The following is a 19,525-nucleotide window of genomic DNA, read 5'->3' as shown; positions in this document are numbered from 1 at the left end:
TTGACCTGGGAGGCCCAGAGGCCCTTTCAGTGTGCCTATGAGGTGAAAACCTGTCATAATGACACTAACATACTACTTGGCCTTTTTTACCACTCTCAAGTGGATTTTCTAACTACATAACAATGAATTGAAAGCAGATGCCCATGAGAACATAGGTGTCTTATTAAAGAGATCCATGTCAGTTTCTAATGTATTCATAAATGATAATAAAGATGACTATATATAGAAAAAGTAATGCCTGCTTAATTTAGAAAATATAGAAAAGTAATACAATAAATATAAAAATCATCCTATCTTTATTAGTAATATTTTAGTGTATTTCCTACCATCTTTTTTTTTTTTTTGGCTGCATTGGGTCTTCGTTGTTGCATGCAGGCTTTCTCTAGTTGCAGTAAGCGGTGGCTTCTCTTGTTGCGGAGCACGGGCTCCAGGTGCACGGGCTTCAGTAGTTGTGGCACGTGGCTCAGTAGTTGTGGCTCACGGGCTCTAGGGCGCAGGCTCAGTAGTTGTGGTGCACGCGCTTAGTTGCTCCACGGCATGTGGGATCTTCCCAGACCAGGGATGGAACCCGTGTCCCCTGCATTGACAGGCGGATTCCCAACCACTGCACCACCAGGGAAGTCCCCCTACCATCTTTTTATGTAGTTTTAGAATCATAGCTGAGCCCATGTTGCTTTTTTTTACTTAAAATAATCATTTCCCTATGTTATTAAAAACCTTACATTACTCTAAATGGTTGCATCAAATGTACATATCCAGATTTGCTTCACCATTCCTAAATACTAGATTTTTAGATTGTTTATACATTTTTTCTATTTAAAAAAAATATTTAGGGCTTCCCTGGTGGCGCAGTGGTTGAGAGTCCGCCTGCCGATGCAGGGGACACGGGTTCGTGCCCCGGTCCGGGAAGATCCCACATGCCGCGGAGCGGCTGGGTCCGTGAGCCATGGCCGCTGAGCCTGCACGTCCGGAGCCTGTGCTCTGCAACAGGAGAGGCCACAACAGTGAGAGGCCCGCGTACCGCAAAAAAAAAAAAAAAAATTTAGCTCCTCAAAGTATTGAAAATAGAATAACCATATGATCCAGCAATTCTACTTCTGGGTATATACTCAAAAGAACTGAAAGCAGGGACTTGAACAGATATTCATTATGGTAAGAATGCTTAATATGAGATCTACCCTCTTAAAATTTTAAGTGTACAATACAGTATTGTTAACTATGGATACAATGTTGTATAGCAGACATCTGGAACTCATTCATCTTACTTTTATCATTTTTTTCTATCCTGGCTATTTTGATAGGTAAAAAGACAATGTATTAGTCTGCTTGAGCTACTATAACAAAATACCATAGAGAATGGCAAAAACAACCGACATTTATTTCTCACACTTCCGGAGGCTGGGATGTCCACGATCAAGGTGCTGGCAGAGAGCCAGCAGTTCCTGGTGAGAGCCCTCTTCCTGTGTCTTCACATGGCAGAGAGAGGGTAATCTCTGTCTCCTTCTTCCTCTAACCCCATCATGAGGGCCCTACCCTCATGACCTCATCTAACCCTAATTACCTCCCAAAGGCTCCATCTCCAAATACCATCATACCGGGGACTTCAACATATGATTGGGGGTGTGGGGGTGACAGTTCAGTCCACGGAAGATGATATCGTACTATTTTGATTACAGGAGGTTTCTAATAAACTAGTAAGATGAAAATTATGTTTAAGGAAGATCAACTTAGTAGAGGCATACTTGATGAAACAGACAAAATAAGGGAAGCAATCTTGGAAGTTTTACAATAATCAAGATGAAGAGATTGATTCATTCATTCATTGAAAATGCATTTATGGAGCACCTAAGACAGAGTACGCACTGAATGAGGCACAAATAAAAGCGACTAAGGGCTGCAGTAGTAGAAGCTGGAATGGAAAGAAAACAAAAAGTGTAAGAGGTATTTTCAAAAAATGTCAATTAAATTTGGTAACAAGATACAGGGGGCAAAGAGAGTATAAAGTTCCTATGTATTAAAAGTTACTTGAGAACAGGAAAAATATCTAAGTCATCTTTGCGTCCCACACAGTTTTTTTAAATTATGACACTGAATAAATGCTTAAGGATTAAAAGTGAGTCAAAGAAAACATTCTAAAGATGGAAAAAGACCATGGAAGATAAAGACAAAATCTTGGGGAATGCTCAATTAGAAATGGAAGGAAGAAATCAGGAATCTAAAAAGGAAAAGGAAGGAGTCAGAGAAACAGGAAGAGAAACAAGACTGTGCTGAAGAGCTAACCTGAATGTGAAAAGCAGCAAAGGAGTCAAGGAAGTGAGGAAGGATGACAACCAAGATGTGGATTTGAGAATAAAAGGAGTCACTGGTCATGACAGTTTGAAGCCAGACTGCAGAGGATTAAAGATGAAGCCAGGGGCAAGGAAAAGGAAGTAACTACCTGTTCCTTAGGAAATCTTGTAGTAAAAGGATAAAGGAAAACTAGACAGGTAACGATTCCTGAACACGCATAACTCTGCCAGAAATGCCTACATTGGCCTCTGCACATGCAGTGAGGCTAAGGAAGCTTTAAGGAAGTATTTACAACATTCGCCCTAGTTGGGAGCCTCAGACAACCAGGCAGGTTGAATGAATACAGGAAGGATTCTATCTGTACCATGTATGAAGAGGCAGCAAGTCTTCACAGTTGCTACTAACAGCTGGTTTGGTAAGTGGCCTTAAGAGGTCAGAGAAAGTAATACCTGTAGTGAGAACTTGGTTTGTTGGATTTTAGCTAACGTGTGCTCAACCAGCTTACGTCAATTAACATTCTTTTTTCTGTTTGTTTAGTCTCACTATGAGACTGTTAGAGGCTCTCCTCAAACACCCGTAGATGTTTGGCTGTCCATTCATATTTGAGAGGGTTATGCTTAAATGCTGGCAAAGGTTCTGTGTCAATTGATGAGCTTCACTGTAGAGTAACCATGCCAAAACTTCTGTATATTTTTAAATATCAAGGAACTGAGTAATAATAAATTTATTTGACTGCCTAATATGCATGGGACTATTTAAGAACACTACTGTTTGTAAGAAAGCAAACATCAATTTCACTTCCTAAAATGCTTCATTTTCTTGGGAAGTTAGATAAAAGGAATAGCGGCAAAATTCACTGTCATTATTTTATCTCATTTGAAAACACACTTTAGGAAAGATGCCTAAATGACAGCTAACTTATCCTACAAATAAATATAAAGTTTCTGTATACATTCAGAAAAAGAAAGAAAGTCACATATTTTTATCTATCTGAGATAAATGATGTATAACAAGTACGTAATTTCATAGGAATATAATCAAAGAAATACCTGATCTCATCAAAGTTAAAAAGTCTTTTTATTGTAGCAAATGTATAAGGTAGTCTGGAAACTACTGAGCTTCAAGCATGTGTGGTTCCAGTACATTCCTTTTACTCTTTTGTCCCCTTTTAATAATTATTACTGGTTTTACAGTGATTATTTCTTTTTTTTTTTTTAACTGGGGTATAGTTGGTTTACAATGTTGTGTTAGTTTCTGCTGTACAGCAAAGTGAATCAGCTATATGTATACATATATCCCCTCCTTTTTGGATTTCCTTCCCACTTAGGTCACCACAGAGCACTGAGCAGGATTCCCTGTCCTTTATAGGATGATTTCTATAGATAAAAGGAAACATCAGTTTCCAGAAACTCAATGTCCCCAAGTGAGAGGTATCTCGGGATTACTTTATGCTAAAAGTACAAATGTAGGTGAAACTCAGCTACTTCACCAATCTTTTATTTAATAAGGGCAATCAAGTAAGTATCAAACAGCTTCATTCCAGGCAGTCCAGATACAAATCTAAAATGGATTTTGTCAAATGCTAACATGTTTTGAACACAAATGCAACACAAAAACCTAAATTCCTTTTTTTCAAATACAATATTAATTTTGCTAAGCTGTTGTACATGCACACGTGCACTCACACACATGTACGCATAAACACACACACCTTATGGGTTTTAAAATGCTATTCGTTTTTCATTCCAAACACGAAGGATTCCAGTGAGGAGGATAAAATGGCACAAATGACAGCATGGTTGCACTATGACAAAATATCCCATATTTCCTAGGGAAAAAAAGGATAAGTTTCACCTAAGTACACTGAATTTCACTTAAATACCTAAATCAGTAGTTCAAGTTACAAAATTTACACTTTTTTTTTTTTTTTTTTTTTTGCGGTACGCAGGCCTCTCACTGTTGTGGCCTCTCCCGTTGCGGAGCACAGGCTCCGCACGCGCAGGCTCAGCGGCCATGGCTCACGGGCCCAGCCGCTCCACGGCATGTGGGATCTTCCTGGACCGGGGCACGAACCCACGTCCCCTGCATAGGCAGGCGGACTCTCAACCACTGTGCCACCAGGGAAGCCCCAAAATTTACACTTTTAATAAAATTTTAATGGATTTCATTTTTCCCCAAACATTACAAAACACGTGCTTAAAAAAACAACTTGATGGGATTAACATATGTATAAAATAGATAATCAGAACTTCCCTGCTGGCACAGTGGTTAAGAATCTGCCTGCCAATGCAGGGGACACAGGTTCAATCCCTGGTCCGCGAGGATCCCACATGCCGTGGAGCAACTGAGCCCGTGTGCCACAACTACTGAGCCCGCGCTCTAGAACCCATGTGCCGCAACTACTGAGCCTGTGTGCTGCAACTACTGAGCCCGCACGCCTAGAGCCCATGCTCCACAACAAAAGAAGTCATCAATGAGAAGCCCACACACCGCAATGAAGAGTAGCTCCCACTCACCACAACTAGAGAAAGCCCACGCGCAGCAACTAAGACCCAGTGCAGCCAAAATTAAATAAAATTATAAAAAAAAAAAAGAATTAACAAGGACCTACTATATAGCACAGGGAACTAATAACCTATAAGGGAAAAGAATCTGAAAAAGAATATAACTGAATCACTGGGCTGTACACCCGAAACTTACACAATATTGTAAATCAACTACACTCCAATAAAAAATTTTTTTAAAAAAACTTGAAGCAACATAGAAAAACATACTTCCTCCCCTAAAACCCACCATCAAGAGGTAGTCATTTTCAATTAATATTTTAGTAAATGTTCTTCTAGCCTTTGCAGGTAAACGTATGTACACAGGAACAAGGAAGTAGGAACAAGGAAGTAAAAATTTCAAAGAAAAAAGTTAGCAGATGGCCCACACGATATGATGGTAATAGTATTTTACCCAATTGATTTGCTTGCAGCAGAATCTCACCCCCACCCCAAACAATCTCATGACCCTAAAGTATAACCACTGGAGCACGAAAAATCTCTCTGCTTGGTAATCAACTCTATAGAAACCAAATTATTCCTGCCATGCCTTAAATCAAGGTGGTACACTAGTGACTAAAGGAAACAAATCTTGAAAGAGATGAGAGAGCATGTTGTCTCATTCTAGCTGTTTTTAATGTTACCTCTAAAAACCTGCTCAAATATTTCCATCTCTTGCATGTTTCTCAGTACTGCCTAAGCTCCGAATGCCATTCTGCAGAGGCTCCAAGTTGAGTCAGCACATTGTTTTTATGATTGCAGATGGGCAAATGGAAAAACTGAGGCTTTGCACACTCCCATAAAGATCAGATGATGCCCTCAGTCTGTCTTTGCTAGCATGGGAAAACATTCTCTCTCTCAGATTACCAGCCCCACCACCACCACCGCACTCCCCGCACAAAAAAAAAAAAAAAAAAAAAAAAAAAAGAGCATAGTTTCATTTTGTCTCTTCTGGTTACCTGGTACCCCAAAACCTCAAGAATCATACTGACAATGACAGTATGAAATGCAGAGTGACTAAAAGTCAGGGTTTTTCCTAGTCTCTGTAAAAACGACCCAAAGAAAAACCCTTGGTAAAATGGGGCCTGGAGAAGAAAGGCACTACAGAACCACTTAGATACTAAGCAAATGCAGCCTTTTCTGTGCTCATCTTCTAGCCCAAATCCCAAGTCTGATACAAAACCACTCTAAACATTAGACAGAAACAAATTAACTTTTAAACTCCCAAGCTCCAGCCAGCTATATTTTTGGTCTCTTTGACACATTTCATATAGCCTATTTCTTTTTTTGTATATCTAATCTGAATCTGAAATAGAAATGTTACTCTTTCCTAACAAATTTCCCAAAGAATGACAATGTCAGTCGTCAATAGAGCTTCACTCTATACATATGAAAGTGTTAAGTTAAAATGCCTAACTTTTTTTAAGGAAAAAATAAAGTCCACTACAATCAGATGAAACATAAGGTAACCCCCCCAAAATTCACATATTTTTGAAAAGCACTTTCCTATTTTAAGAACCATGTGTTACCTAATAAATGAGTTCAGCAAGGTTGCAGGCTACAAGATCAATATACAAAGATAGATTATATTTCTATATACTACCTATGAACAATCTAAAAATAAAAGTAATAAAACAATTCCATTTACAATAGCATCAAAAAAAATTTTATTCCAAGTATTTTATTTAACAAAAAGATTGCAAATACACTGAAAAATACAAAACATTGTTGAAGGAAATTAAAGAAGACCTAAATAAATGGAAAGATATCCCATATTCATGGATGAAAGATTTAATATTGTTAACACTGCAATACTCCCCAAATTGATCTACAGATTCAATGCAATCTCTATCAAAATTCCAACTGCCTTTGCAGAAATGGACAAGAAGATCCATGAAAAATTCATACAGAAATGCAAGCAATCCTGACAATCAAAATCATCATGAAAAAGAAGAACAAAGTTGGAGAATTCATACTTCCGATTTCAAAACTTAGTACAAGGGACTTCCCTGGTGGCGCAGTGGTTGAGAATCTGCCTGCCAATGCCGGGAACATGGGTTCGATCCTTGGTCCAGGAGGATCCCACATGCCACGGAGCAACTGAGCCCATGCGCCACAACTACTGAGCCCGCATGCTGCAACTGCTGAGGCCCACACACCTGGAGCCCATGCTCCACAACAGGAGAGACCACTGCAATGAGAGCTCAGTGCACTGCAGGAAGAGCGGCCCCTGCTCGCAACAACTAGAGAAAGCCCGTGCGCAGCAACGAAGACCCAATACAGCCAAAAATAAATAAGTAAATACATTAAAAAAATTATTTAAAAAATAAAATTAAAAAATAAATGAATTTATTTATTAAAAAAAAAAATACTTAAAAAAAAAAAAAAAAACTTAGTACAAAGCTACAAGAACCAAAAGAGTGTGGTACTGTCATATGAAGACATATGAAGACATAGATCAGTGGAAAAGAATTTAGAGTTCAGAAATAAACCCTCACATTTACGGTCAATTGACTTGTGACAAGGATGCCAAGATAATTCAATGGGGAAAGAGTAGTTTTTTCAACAGATGGTGCTGGAACAACATGATATTCACATGCAAAAGGATGAAGTTAGACCCCTATTTCACAGCACATACAAAACTTAACTCAAAATGGATTAAAGGCCTAAATGTAAAAGATAACCTATGAAAGTCTTAGAAGATAACACAGGCATAAACCTTTGTGGCCTGGGACTGGACAATGGTTTCTTAGATATGACAATAAAAACAAAGCAACAAAAGAAAAAAAAAAAGAAGTTGGACTTCATCAAAATTAAAACTTTTCTGCTTCAAAGGTTACTACCAAGAAAGTGAAAAGACAACCCACAGAATATGAGAAAATATTTGCAAATTATATACCTGGTAAGAAACTAGTATGTAGAATACATAAAGAACCATTACAATTCAATAATAAAAAGACACAATTAAAAATGGGCAAAATATCTGAAGAGACTTTTCTCCAAAGAAGATAAACAAATGGCCAATAAGCACGTGAAGTGATGCTCAACATCATTAGCCATTAGGCAAATACAAATCAAAACCACAATGAGATGGGACTTCCCTGGTGGTCAAGTGGCTAAAGACTCTGCGCTCCCAATGCAGGGGGCCTGGGTTCAATCCCTGGTCAGGGAACTAGATCCCACATGCATGCCACAACTAAAGATCCCATGTGCCGCAACTAAGACCCAGCCCAGCCAGAAAAAAAAAAAAAAAAAACAGTAAGATACCACTTCACACTTACTAGGATGGCTATAATTAAACAAACAAACAAACAAATCACAATAACAAGAGTTGGCAAGGATATGGAGAAATTGGAACTCTCATACCTTATTGGGGGGAATGTAAAGTGGTGCAGCCACTTTGGAAAACAGTTTGGCAGCTTCTCAAAGAGTTAAAAATAGAGTTACCATATGACCCAGCCATCCTACTTCTAGTTATCCCACAAGAGAATTGAAAACTTATGTCCACACAAAAACACGTATACCAGTAGTCACAGCAGCATTATTTATAATGACCAAAAACTAGGCTGAAACAGCCTAAATGTCCATCTACTGATAGGTGGATAAACAAAAAGTGGTATATCCATAAAATAGAATATTATTTGACCATAAAAAATGAATGAATGAAATAATGATACATGCTACATGTATGTACTTGGATGTACTAATACATGCCATATGGATGTACATGGATGAACCCTGAAAACGCTACACGAAGTAAAAGAAGCCAGACAGAAAAGGCCACAGTGTGTATGCTTTCATTTATATGAAATGTCCAGAACAGGCAAATCCATAGAGACAGAAAGCGGATTAACAGTTTCCAGGGACTGTGGGGAGAGGAGAATGGAGAGTGACTACTGATGGGTTTCTTTCTGGAGTAGAAAATGTTCTGGAAGTAGACAGTAGTGATGGCTGTACACCTTGTGAATACACTAAAAGCCGCCAAGTTGTACACTTTAAAAGGGTGAATTTTGTGGTATGTGAATTAGATTTCAATTTTTTAAAATTTTAAAGTAACCATTTGTTTCAGCAGTAAAATGTTCCTAAGGAGAAATGGAATGAGTTCTCTGTTAGTAAAGGTTAGTTTTCCCTAAGACCAGGACTCATAATGTTCTCAGCAGATTTGAATATTTTCCAGGTATGTTATTCTACAAAGTTAACAAAGGGATTTTTGCAAAGACTGGCTATGATTACCCTATCCTAACACATCAACTATTAACACTTCTTCCATGTTTCCTTTCAGTCTGTATACATGTATATTTTTACATATCGATAATCTATGCAAAATAATCAGCAAAAATTTTCCCGTACTGCTACATGGCTTTCAAAATGATCATTAAATGGTTGTGATTAGTTGACACCTACAATTTTCTTAACTCCTTCCCCTCCATGTCCATCTTGAAGTGTTAGATACATTTATCTCGAATTTTTCACTATTTCTAGATATTTTTTGCAATATACATACAACATGAAAAGCCAACGTAACTCTTTTCTTCTCCTGAATTATATCACTGAATTAAGATTTCCAGGGGAAATTACTAAACTCTTTGTAGGACATTTTTATGACTCCTGGTTGCCTTCTAAAAGTATTAAAAAGTTACATTGCTATAAGCAACAAAAACTTGCTATATTAGACATTGCCATTTTTTATGCTTTTGATGTAATCAATGTTAAAAGATTTTATCTGAGTAATCTGAGATCTTCCTTTAGTCTTCAAACTCTAGTTCTTCAAAGGTTTCCAAAATCCATGAGCACTTGTTCTATTTCTTTTAAACTTTGTTGTTTTTTTCAGTCACTTACAGTTAAGGAGAACGAAGAATTTTTTTAAATTCAGCATTCTTACTCTAAGGAGGGTAGAACACGTAATCAATTGCCTTGTTTTCCTTAAAAATATATACACATGTGGCCATCTCATAAGTAACAGCAACCGCTAAAAAAAGCCTAGAATTCAATCACAAAAAAAAGAAAAACCTAACAATTAGCCACTTTCAAGATTTCAACATCCAGGGTAACTCCCTGGCGGTCCAGCGGTTAGGACTCGGCGCTTTCACTGCCGTGGCCCGTGTTCAATCCCTGGTTGGGGAACTAATATCCCGCCAACCGCAGCGGCCAAAAAAAAAAGATTTCAACATTCATAACAACGGTCAGCACACATGGCCCAAGGCATCTCTCTTGACTTGCAATCTTTAGTCTAGAGAAAGACCAAGAACAACGTGGAAGCGTCTACAGAGCCATTACATAAAGATAATGGTGGGGCTTCCCTGGTGGTGCAGTGGTTGAGAGCCCACCTGCCGATGCAGGGGACACGGGTTCGTGCCCTGGTCCAGGAGGATCCCACATGCCGCTGAGTGGCTGGGCCCGTGAGCCATGGCCGCTGAGCCTGCGCGTCCGGAGCCTGTGCTCCGCAACGGGAGAGGCCGCAACAGTGAGAGGCCCGCGTTCCGCAAAAAATAAAAAAAAAAAAAAGATAATGGTGAACTGAACACTAAGTGCCAAGTACTACTAGAAGCATTTTCATATTCATTATCACATGAATCCTTACTAAGCACCTTATGAGTTACAAAATATCCCATTTTACTATGGAAAAAACTGAGGCTTAAAGAGGTTAAGTTACTTGTCCAAAGTAGATCCAGGAAGAGCACATTTTTCTTAACCTTTATGCTAGCAGGTGGTATCCTCCCCACAGGACGTGAATTTAAAAAAAAAAAAAAAAATCCCACCTAGGTCTGACAGCAAGAGGGGGTTAAGTATGAAGACATGAGGATCTCACCATCATTACAGCAGTATTTATGATCAACGGTTGCACAGATGTAAACGTGGGGGAGGGTCAGCACCCCCATTACCTTCATCAAGCCCTAAGCCAGTCTAATAAACATCATCTACAGAAGACGCTTGTTCTTAGTCCCCTTTCTTCCCCTTCCACAGCCTGCCACCCCTAACATCTCTCTATGTAGACATTCTGGAGGTGCCAGTGATGTGATCTGAAAGAAAGAATGCTTCTTATTGTCTCTCCTTTGCAGTGTTGGTAGGATTTGGGGTTTCGCATTTGTGTTCTGAGAAAAAGATGATGAAAAGACAATACTAAAATTGTATTCAATCCCAGTCATCCATTTCCATGTCTTTAGTTTAATAAATGTTCTTCATACGCCAAGCAAATCTTACTGGAATTGATGCTGACTACCAATTAAAATACATGCATTTAGAGAAAAGGGCCCTTTAGAAAGAAACATACTACTTTATATGTAACTAAAGTTTTGTAAACATCTAATTCGAGTCCAGAGGTTTGTTCTTAAAAGTTTAAGTAGTTCAAAAGCAAATAAAACCATAAAATATTATGTTGGCTCAGTGTATTTTGTGCATTTTCCTGGTTAAAAATATTTTAAACTTGTTTAGGTTTTGCTAATAATTAAAATTCACGGGTACGTCACAGTAGTTTGGAATGTTTCAGAATTTAAATAATTCTGAGGCCCTTTTGAGCGGAAGGGGCAGGTGCTACGTAATCCCCATAAAAACCAAGAGAAGAAGCAAAACAAGATCCTTTCCTGTTTTGTCCAGATCATACTAAGTCAGAGCTGATATTCAACTGTGGTGTCTACTGACCTAAAAGGCTTCGGTGATTCTAACACAAATAACCCCCAAGTCAGACTGCATCATCTGAAAGAATTTAGCTTACATTATAAAAAACCTGAAAAAAGGGGCCCATAGATGTATGAATGGAACACATGCTTCAAATGCTTTGATGACTATTTCAATGGAAACGTCACAGACCTGTACCTTGAACAAAAATTAAAAGCGCCAAAGAAGTTTCACCCCATAGTCCCAAATCCAATCTTCATTACTCTCACAGAAGAAATAACAACAACAAAATCATTCGAGGATATCTAAAACAAGTTAACTCAAAATAAGAAGAAATAGCTTACACTGAACTACCTGAGGCTTCAATCTAGATATCAATACCCATTTCTTAAAACACACTCGTAGTCTAACCTTAGCAGAGTAAAAAAACTCAAAGTAAACTAAAATAAAATGAGGTCACACATTCAGACTTATTTTCCATGTAACAAAATGCCTGTCAAAGATGGTTTGAATGCTGGATATCAAAAATATTGACATCAAAATCACAAGGCAAATAAAACCAACGGCAAACCTATATATTTGCTTTTTCAGTATGCGGCTGCCTTTAACAAGAGTTTAAAGGTACCTTGAACTTGGAACCAGAAGTCCTGCTTGTTGGAATGGAGAGAACTCCATGCTAGAACTCCATGCTAGAGTCAGGGACATAGGTTCTAGTCCTGTTGATGCTACTAGCTAGGTGGGTAGCCCTAAGCAAGTCACTTAGCTTTCTCTCCTCAGGGTTTACTTTCCTTAGTTAAGAGGTTGACTAGACCAATGTTTCCTAAACTCACCTAATCACAAGAATTACCTCAGGGTAACTGTTAACAGTATGGATTCCAAACCCCCTTCCCTAAGAGATTCTGGTTGAGGACGTCTCTGAGTGAGGCTTAGGAACTAGTTCTTAATAAGTGATCCAAGTAAGTTTTATCATCTGGTAACCTTCACAAACACTGGACTGGATGAGCCATGAGCTGCCTGCCTTCCAGCTCTGATTCTATACTATCTGGATGTTTCAAAATGATGTTCTAAAAATATGCAAAATTATAATAGTATCACATGTGTTATTGCAAAAAGTTAATAAACATACAAGATCAAAGAAACAAATACATCCATCCCTTCACCCTCAACACCATTCATACTTTTAAACATCAATAAAGACATCCTCCTAGATTCTAGGCAAGTGGAACACTTTATTTGGTGAGGAAAAAAGTTTTAAATATTAAACTCTCAGCACATTAATATGGAAAGACTTGTGTTATAGGAAGAGAGAATTGTACACCAAATGTTTTAAGTGAAAACTACACATTGCATTCTTCTCTTAAAGAACATTATCTGATGAGCTTACCTGTTCCTAGTTTTAAAAAAAGCTAAAAAACAGCCTGTCTCTAGCAGCTATGAAACAGCAAGCTCTGCAATACTGGAATGCAATTGTTACAAAGCTAAAAGAAACAAAACAAAGCAAAACAAACAAACAAACAAACAACTGGGTGGCTCAGAGCCCACTACCTTTTGTTAGGAAGGTTTTGTCAGGTATAGGGAGAGCGTCCAGGGCACTTTCTGCACACAAAGGTAGCAACCTTATTTAACTCTTCCTTCCTCTACACTACGTTGCTTTAGACGGTTTTTCCAAAATTCTCATAATCCACTAGTGGGATTTACTTTTACTCTCTGTTTTAGATTTATAAATAACTATAAAACTCACAAAAGAAAAAGACTGATGGCATGGACCACAGGGGGGCAGGGCTGTACAGGATGCTCACGGGGCAACCGTTTGTCACATAAGTGGCTACAAAAGATGTAAATAAAATCAAGATTGAAACACAAAACTGCGTTTGGGTCAGCCTTGCAACACAAACAGGTATGAGGCCAAGCGTGAAACATGACTACATACTTTAGCTCTTAGTCAAACACCACAGTGTTAGCATAAAACACTGTCAAAGTGAATCGTGATGCTTGACCTGCAAATAGTGGAAATGGAATTGTTTAGATTTAGGGTCATACAGGCCAAAAATTGATTTAACAGTGAAAGTGGGGACACCAGCCGTTAGGTACAACATCACAGAAGCACTGGGTTTAAGGCCATATATATGTCTAAATACATTTCTGTGTTTGTTGCTCTCAACAAGCCCTGAGGCAATGCTTTGACCAAACCTCACATTCAATTAAAACAGAAATGTAAAATCAGGATCAAGGGGATCAGCATAATAGAATGGTTAAGAGGGCAGGTTTGGCTGTGACACAGACCAAGTTAAAATCCCAAATCAACAAACTACTGAATGACCTTGAACACATCATTTCACCTATGCCTCAATTTCCTCATTTGTAAGATGGAGATGATGCTTTGCTCAGCTATCAGATTTAAACAAGGTGATTCATGTAAAGCACTAAGCCCTGTACCTGGTAGAGAATAAATAAATAGGTAATAATAATAGTAAGCTAACTGTAAAAATTAGCATAATTACTGTCTTCCAACCTCAAGTAAAGCTATAAGTTTCCTGGCAGCCAGGAAAAAATTCTAATCATTAGAAAGAAAACATTTACATACACTACATAAAGGTAGCTTTTCATTTCTTTCCACACTACAGAAAATTTCCCCCTCCTTAGTAAAGAATAATTCAGACTAATGATGTAGAGCTCTATCCAGGAAAGGCTTCAATGCAGACATTTTAATTAGAAAGGATAATTTTCAATGAGATCTGGATTAAGGATCTAACCAGTTTGGTAGAGTTACAGTTGGTGTTGTTAGAAGAAAGACGAAAAAGAAGAAAAAGCCTTCAAACCATCCCACACACCATTACTCAACAGAGAAAAACAATAGCAGGTTGACTGTTCACATAACTTCATAATTGAATTAGAAAATGAAAAAGAAAAAAAATCAGGTGAAATATTTTAACTAACACAAAAGAAAGAAATAACACAGTTATTAGTAAGGTGAAAGTGACCAAACTCATCAAAAAAAGATCAATGAAGGGAAGGTGAAAAATTAGTTATTCCTACAGTTTCAGTAACAAGCACCCACTCTATCCTTTTAAGATCATGGCTTAAATTTCCCATTTGCAACCAACTTTCTTTGCCCACTCTCCCTAATATGCTACTAGCTTGAATGTACCTTTAATCTGTACTGTCTTCTTAACTGAATACATCATTCTGGTTACAGACAAAAATAACATCTTGTGCATTTTTTTTTTTAGTATAATTCAGGGGAGGGCTTCCCTGGTGGTGCAGTGGTTAAGAGTCCGCCTCCCAATACAGGGGACACAGGTTTGAGCCCTGGTCTGGGGAGATCCCACATGCCACGGAGCAACTGAGCCCGTGTGCCTCAACTACTGAGCCTGTGCTCTAGAGCCCGCAAGCCACAACTACTGAGCCCGTGTGCCACAACTACTAAAGCCTGTGCACCTAGAGCCCATGCTCCACAACAGAGAGAAGCCACTGCAATGAGAAGCCTTGCGCACCACAACAAAGAGTAGCCCACACTCGCCGCAACTAGAGAAAGCCCGCGTGCAGCAACGAAGATGCAACGCAGCCAAAAATAAAATAATTTTTTTGTAAATTCATGGGAAAATATTAGCAATTCAATCTTTAAAGGATCCATTTCAAAGAAAATACTGTGAGAAGTAATTTGGGGAGAGGAAAAAGTTCCTAGTAAAAATAAATCAGTCATAGGAAAACTGTTCAAGGACAATCAAAAACAAATTTCAAAATAATGCAAATTTTGAAATTTTGAGTTAGGGGAAGGATTAATGAGTTGCAAGGTGCAGAACTAAATTCTCAAAGTGAAAAAAGATACAGAAGTGAAGAAAAGACTTCAGCAGGGAGTACACACCAGTGCTACCAATCCATCAGTAGATATGCAAAAATTCTGAATAATAATAAAAAAAACATAGACTATATTATCTGTATCAATATTGGGAAATTTAGCAACAGAAAGAAAATAAAGTATTTCAAAGCCATTTTCAAGCATTTCAAGATATTTTTCTATATTACAGATACTGCAGCAAAATGAAAGAAGAGACTGGTTAGATGCTCTAATTAACAATTTAGTAGTGAAAGAATAATGACGTCCCAAAAGAAGCTTTGTCACCTAGAGATAATGGACATTTCCTTTTTACTGTTTAAGAATCCAGAAGGATCTCCTTCTGCTTTTAAATGCAAATTACCAATCTCTGAAGCACATTCTGCTCTATTCCTTTATCTGAAAATTACCGCAATGTGATTCTGTTCCAGAGAGGACACCATTCAGGCAAGAAAATGGAATTAGGACAACTACACACTCTATGTTCAAATCATCACATCCAGTGAGCTGTCACCACTTACACATGACCTTTTTCAGTGGAGAGACCACTGTCAGTGATCAAAATCCTATTTGAAGAAGGAAGAGTTAGCTGTGAGGACTATCAGTTCATTAAAGGTCACACACACATTCTAACATAATATATGAACATGCACCAGCATCATAACAATTTAAAAACTCAGTATCCCTTGGCTTTCAAATAACAAAACTAGCTATTTACTGGAAACGTTTTTAAAGCTAGAATTTCAGTGATAATAGTATGAGTTGCTATTTACCTGTTCATTACATGGTAAAACAAACCAAAAATACCACGATGCAAGAAAGGTGAGCACACCACACTCTGCACTTCTCTTCCCTGGCAAAACTCCCTGGAACAGTGAACAGTGACTTGGAGACATGCTTCAATTTAATGTACCAGGTGATCAAGGTTAAAAAGAACGCTTTTAAACCAGAAAGTCTCAAGAAATAAATAAACCATAATAGAGGAATTCATCCCATTGTTAAAGGTCCAAGCTTTCTGCCAAAACCACACTTGGTTTGGGAAATTTTATTTGTTGTCAGATAAACATAAACAAATAGTGAAGAAAGCTAGGTAAGACAGAGCCTCATAAAAGGTTAACTTACCTCTAGTCTTTCCAAGTTATATATTAACGAATAGCTTTAGTTTTAAAAAAAACCCTCTTTTCTAGCTAAGGCAAGTCATCCAAATGAGTGAATTTTTTTGGTGATACCTGGCTTATCCCATACCATATTCTCCAAAGCGGACCCTAATCTCTCCCACAGGTCACCAGACAACCAAGAACAGAAACTACTGAAAATGCACTTCCAATCTCTGAAACGTCAGTGATTGTATAGGGTTTAGAAAAGCTGTTTAAACGTTTTCCAAATGCCTGCAATTAGTACAGGTCAACCAAATGGCATAGCACGGCATGAGCGGGTCCCTACTTTCATCTACCCACTCAGAATCCGGGCAATGAATGCAGCAGACCTCTCAAGACCAGACTGCAGGGGGGAAGAGTACCATGCACAGAAAATAGGAACCCTGCTTTTTGATATGGGAAAAAGCAAGTGATGGCAGTCTTGTGCTTTTAAAGAACCTAGAAGCGCTTACTAGTTCAATCCATCCCCAAATCCATGCCATCCTTTCAACTTTGCAATTAAAAGAGAAGAGAAATTCCGGTCAATTCGCCTTGGGGGGTTGTTCTGAGGGTAGAAGACTCAAGTAGGGAGGAGGATGGAGAGAGAAAGAGCAAGCCAATGAAAGACAGCAAAATTTCCCACCTTTCTTAAATTCTTCCAGCATAGCGTCCAACTTGGTGTCATTGAAAACAAAGTGTAAGGGGTGGTTATAAAATTTAGTGATGGTTTTCAGGGGAGTACAGTCATCTGGATCCACGAAGGCCAAGTCTTTGACAAAGAGGAGGTCCACGATGTTGGAGCGCTCCCCCTCAAATACTGGAATCCGAGTGTAGCCGCTCTCCATGATCTCCGACATGGTGTTGAAGTCCAGAATGGCTTCGCCGGTGATCATGAAACAGTCCCGGAGGGGAGTCATCACGTCCTCCACGGTCTTCGTGCGGAGCTCCAGCGCCCCTTGGATGATGTTCAGCTCCTCCTTTACGAGGTCGTTGTAGGGGTCTGTGACCCGGAGCATCTCCAGCAGTTTTTCCCGGTTATAGACGGTGCCTATCTCCTGGCCCAGGACGCAGTCCAGCAGCTTGCTTACGGGGTAAGAGGCGGGGAAGGTCATCATCATGAAAAACTTGGTGAGGAAGATGGTGTTGGCCCCCACAGCCAGGCCGTGCCGGGAGCAGATGGCCTGGGGCACGATCTCCCCGAAGATGACGATGCCGATGGTGGAGACCACCACCGCCACGAGGCCTGAGCCAGCTATGTCGTCGAGCAGGATGGTGAGCGTGGTGTTGACCAGCACGTTGCCCAGCAGCAGCGAGCACAGCAGGTAGTTGCCCTGCCTGCGCACGGGCTCGATGCGCTTGGCGTAATTCTTCTCCTTCTCCGTGCCGCAGTTCTGCACGATGCGCAGCTCCATCGGGTCCAGGGCCATGAGTCCCAGGTTGAGGCCGCTGAACATGCCCGATAGGCACAGAAGCAGCGAAATGAAGATCACCTGCAGCCAGAAAGGCAGCAGGAACTTCTTCTCCTCCCCCACGATCATCTTGGTGTCCTCGCCGTCGTGATAAATCCAGGTGGTCTCGGCCCACGGGGGCGGCGGGAGCCCGGCCACCCCGGAGCCGCCCTTGCCCCCGACGGCGCCACCCGCAGACCCCGGGCCGCCGGCGCCCATGGCTGGCGTGGAGAGCGACGTGCACAGGTAATAGGACTTACTCTTCTCCATCTTGCGCAGCGGTTTGATCTCGATCTCAATGATGCCTGATGTACGGCGATTGAGAATGATATGGGGCAAGATGATGATATCTGATGTGCGGATGCCGCAGCGCTGGGGGCCGCTGTCCGGCTCCGGCGGCGCAGGGCCCCCCAGCCCGCGCTCACCCGGGCTGTGGCGCCGCCGCTCATGCTCTGTGAAAGCAATGCGGGACCATGTCTCGTTGTTGATGTTCTGCCCGTACACCCGCAGCTTGACCCGGGTCCGCTCGCTCACCCGCAGCGCCCCCCCTTCCATGAACGACACGTCGTTCGTGTCCTCCAGCCGCAACCCGATGATCACAGTCTCCTCGTTCTCGCCCGCCGCTGCGCAGCCGCCCGCGCCGCAGCAGCAGCTCAGCAGAAGCAGCGGCAACAGCCGTCCAGCCGCCGCCTGCAGGACCCCCCGGCCGCGAGAGCTGAGACTGCGGCGCGCCGCCATCTTCCAAGTGGGCAGTGCGGCGGCTGCCTGCCCGCCCGCCATCTTTACTTCGGGTTCACAAGTGCCCCAGCCAATCATAAGGTGGCTGCTCCAGCTGCAGCTTCATCCTTCCCACCCGGCGGCGCGAGCGCAGGCACCGGCCCCTGGGCGAGACTGCAACGCAGTGTTCGCACCCACTGCTCAGCAGTCCGCCTCCCTGACTGACACTGACTCGGCCTGGGCCAGCTCAGGAACCTCGAGGCTGGCGGGAGGGGGGAGAGGGGGGAGAAATGCCAGCCGCTCCTGCGAGAGGCAGGCAGACCAACTAGCTAATCACGAGCGGGCGTCCGCCCTCCCAGCCAGGGGGCTGGAATGGGGGCGTGGCCGTGAGCGGCGCCGCGAACCAATGGCAAGATAAATGGGTGGGGAGACGAGGGCCACCGTCCTCCTCAGCACGCCAAGTTTCCAGCTGAAAGGCGCGTGACTCTTGTGTATGTGCGAGGGGAGGAGGTGTGGCCAGCCGGTGCCCGAGGGCCAGTCACAGATGAGAGCTGTACGAGAGGGGGCGGGGCCCTACTTCCGGCTGCCAATGAAAAGGGGCCATTCGCGAGTGCGACAGCCCGGAGGGACCTCGGTAGTACATCCCGGCCCTGGGGTTGCCCCGCTGGACTAAAGTCCCGAGGCGGCCCGAGGCAGCTGGTTCTCGCTGCGCCACGCTGTCGGCTTCCGCGTGCTCAATGCCCGTGCCGCGAGGCTGCGCCTTCCTGCCCCAGGAGCCCGAGAAGCCGACTAGGGAGGCTTAAGATGCACAGTAGCCTAAAATGAGGCCGAGCCACAGGTCGCGCCCCCCTTATTTATTCGTGCGCGCCTCTCCACTCGGGATAAGCGGTGGCCGGTGGGCCCCAGCACGGCACAGACCCGCTCTGCTGGAGCCTCTCGCCT

General features: G+C 41.4%; 1 protein-coding gene across 4 annotated transcripts in view; it reads right to left on the bottom strand.

Annotated features, from left to right (window-relative positions):
- The window catches only part of CNNM2 (cyclin and CBS domain divalent metal cation transport mediator 2), a 143,823-nt gene extending 125,077 nt beyond the window's left edge, over window positions 1-18,746 (bottom strand). For all 4 annotated transcript variants that reach the window (XR_003797055.1, XR_003797054.1, XM_029245518.1 and 1 more), the window contains exon 1: window positions 17,062-18,746. Coding sequence is in view for 2 of the 4 variants with exons in the window: in XM_029245518.1 (XP_029101351.1) it covers window positions 17,062-18,682 (1,621 nt within the window). In the remaining 2 variants the exon portion in view is untranslated. The remainder of the gene's footprint in view (window positions 1-17,061) is intronic.
- Window positions 18,747-19,525: the final 779 nt, after the last annotated feature.

This window comes from Monodon monoceros, unplaced genomic scaffold (genome assembly GCF_005190385.1).
Source record: "Monodon monoceros isolate NGI ecotype Baffin Bay Population unplaced genomic scaffold, NGI_Narwhal_1 Super_Scaffold_4, whole genome shotgun sequence".
Taxonomy (NCBI): domain Eukaryota; kingdom Metazoa; phylum Chordata; class Mammalia; order Artiodactyla; family Monodontidae; genus Monodon; species Monodon monoceros.
This window is presented reverse-complemented; position numbering and strand designations above follow the sequence as displayed.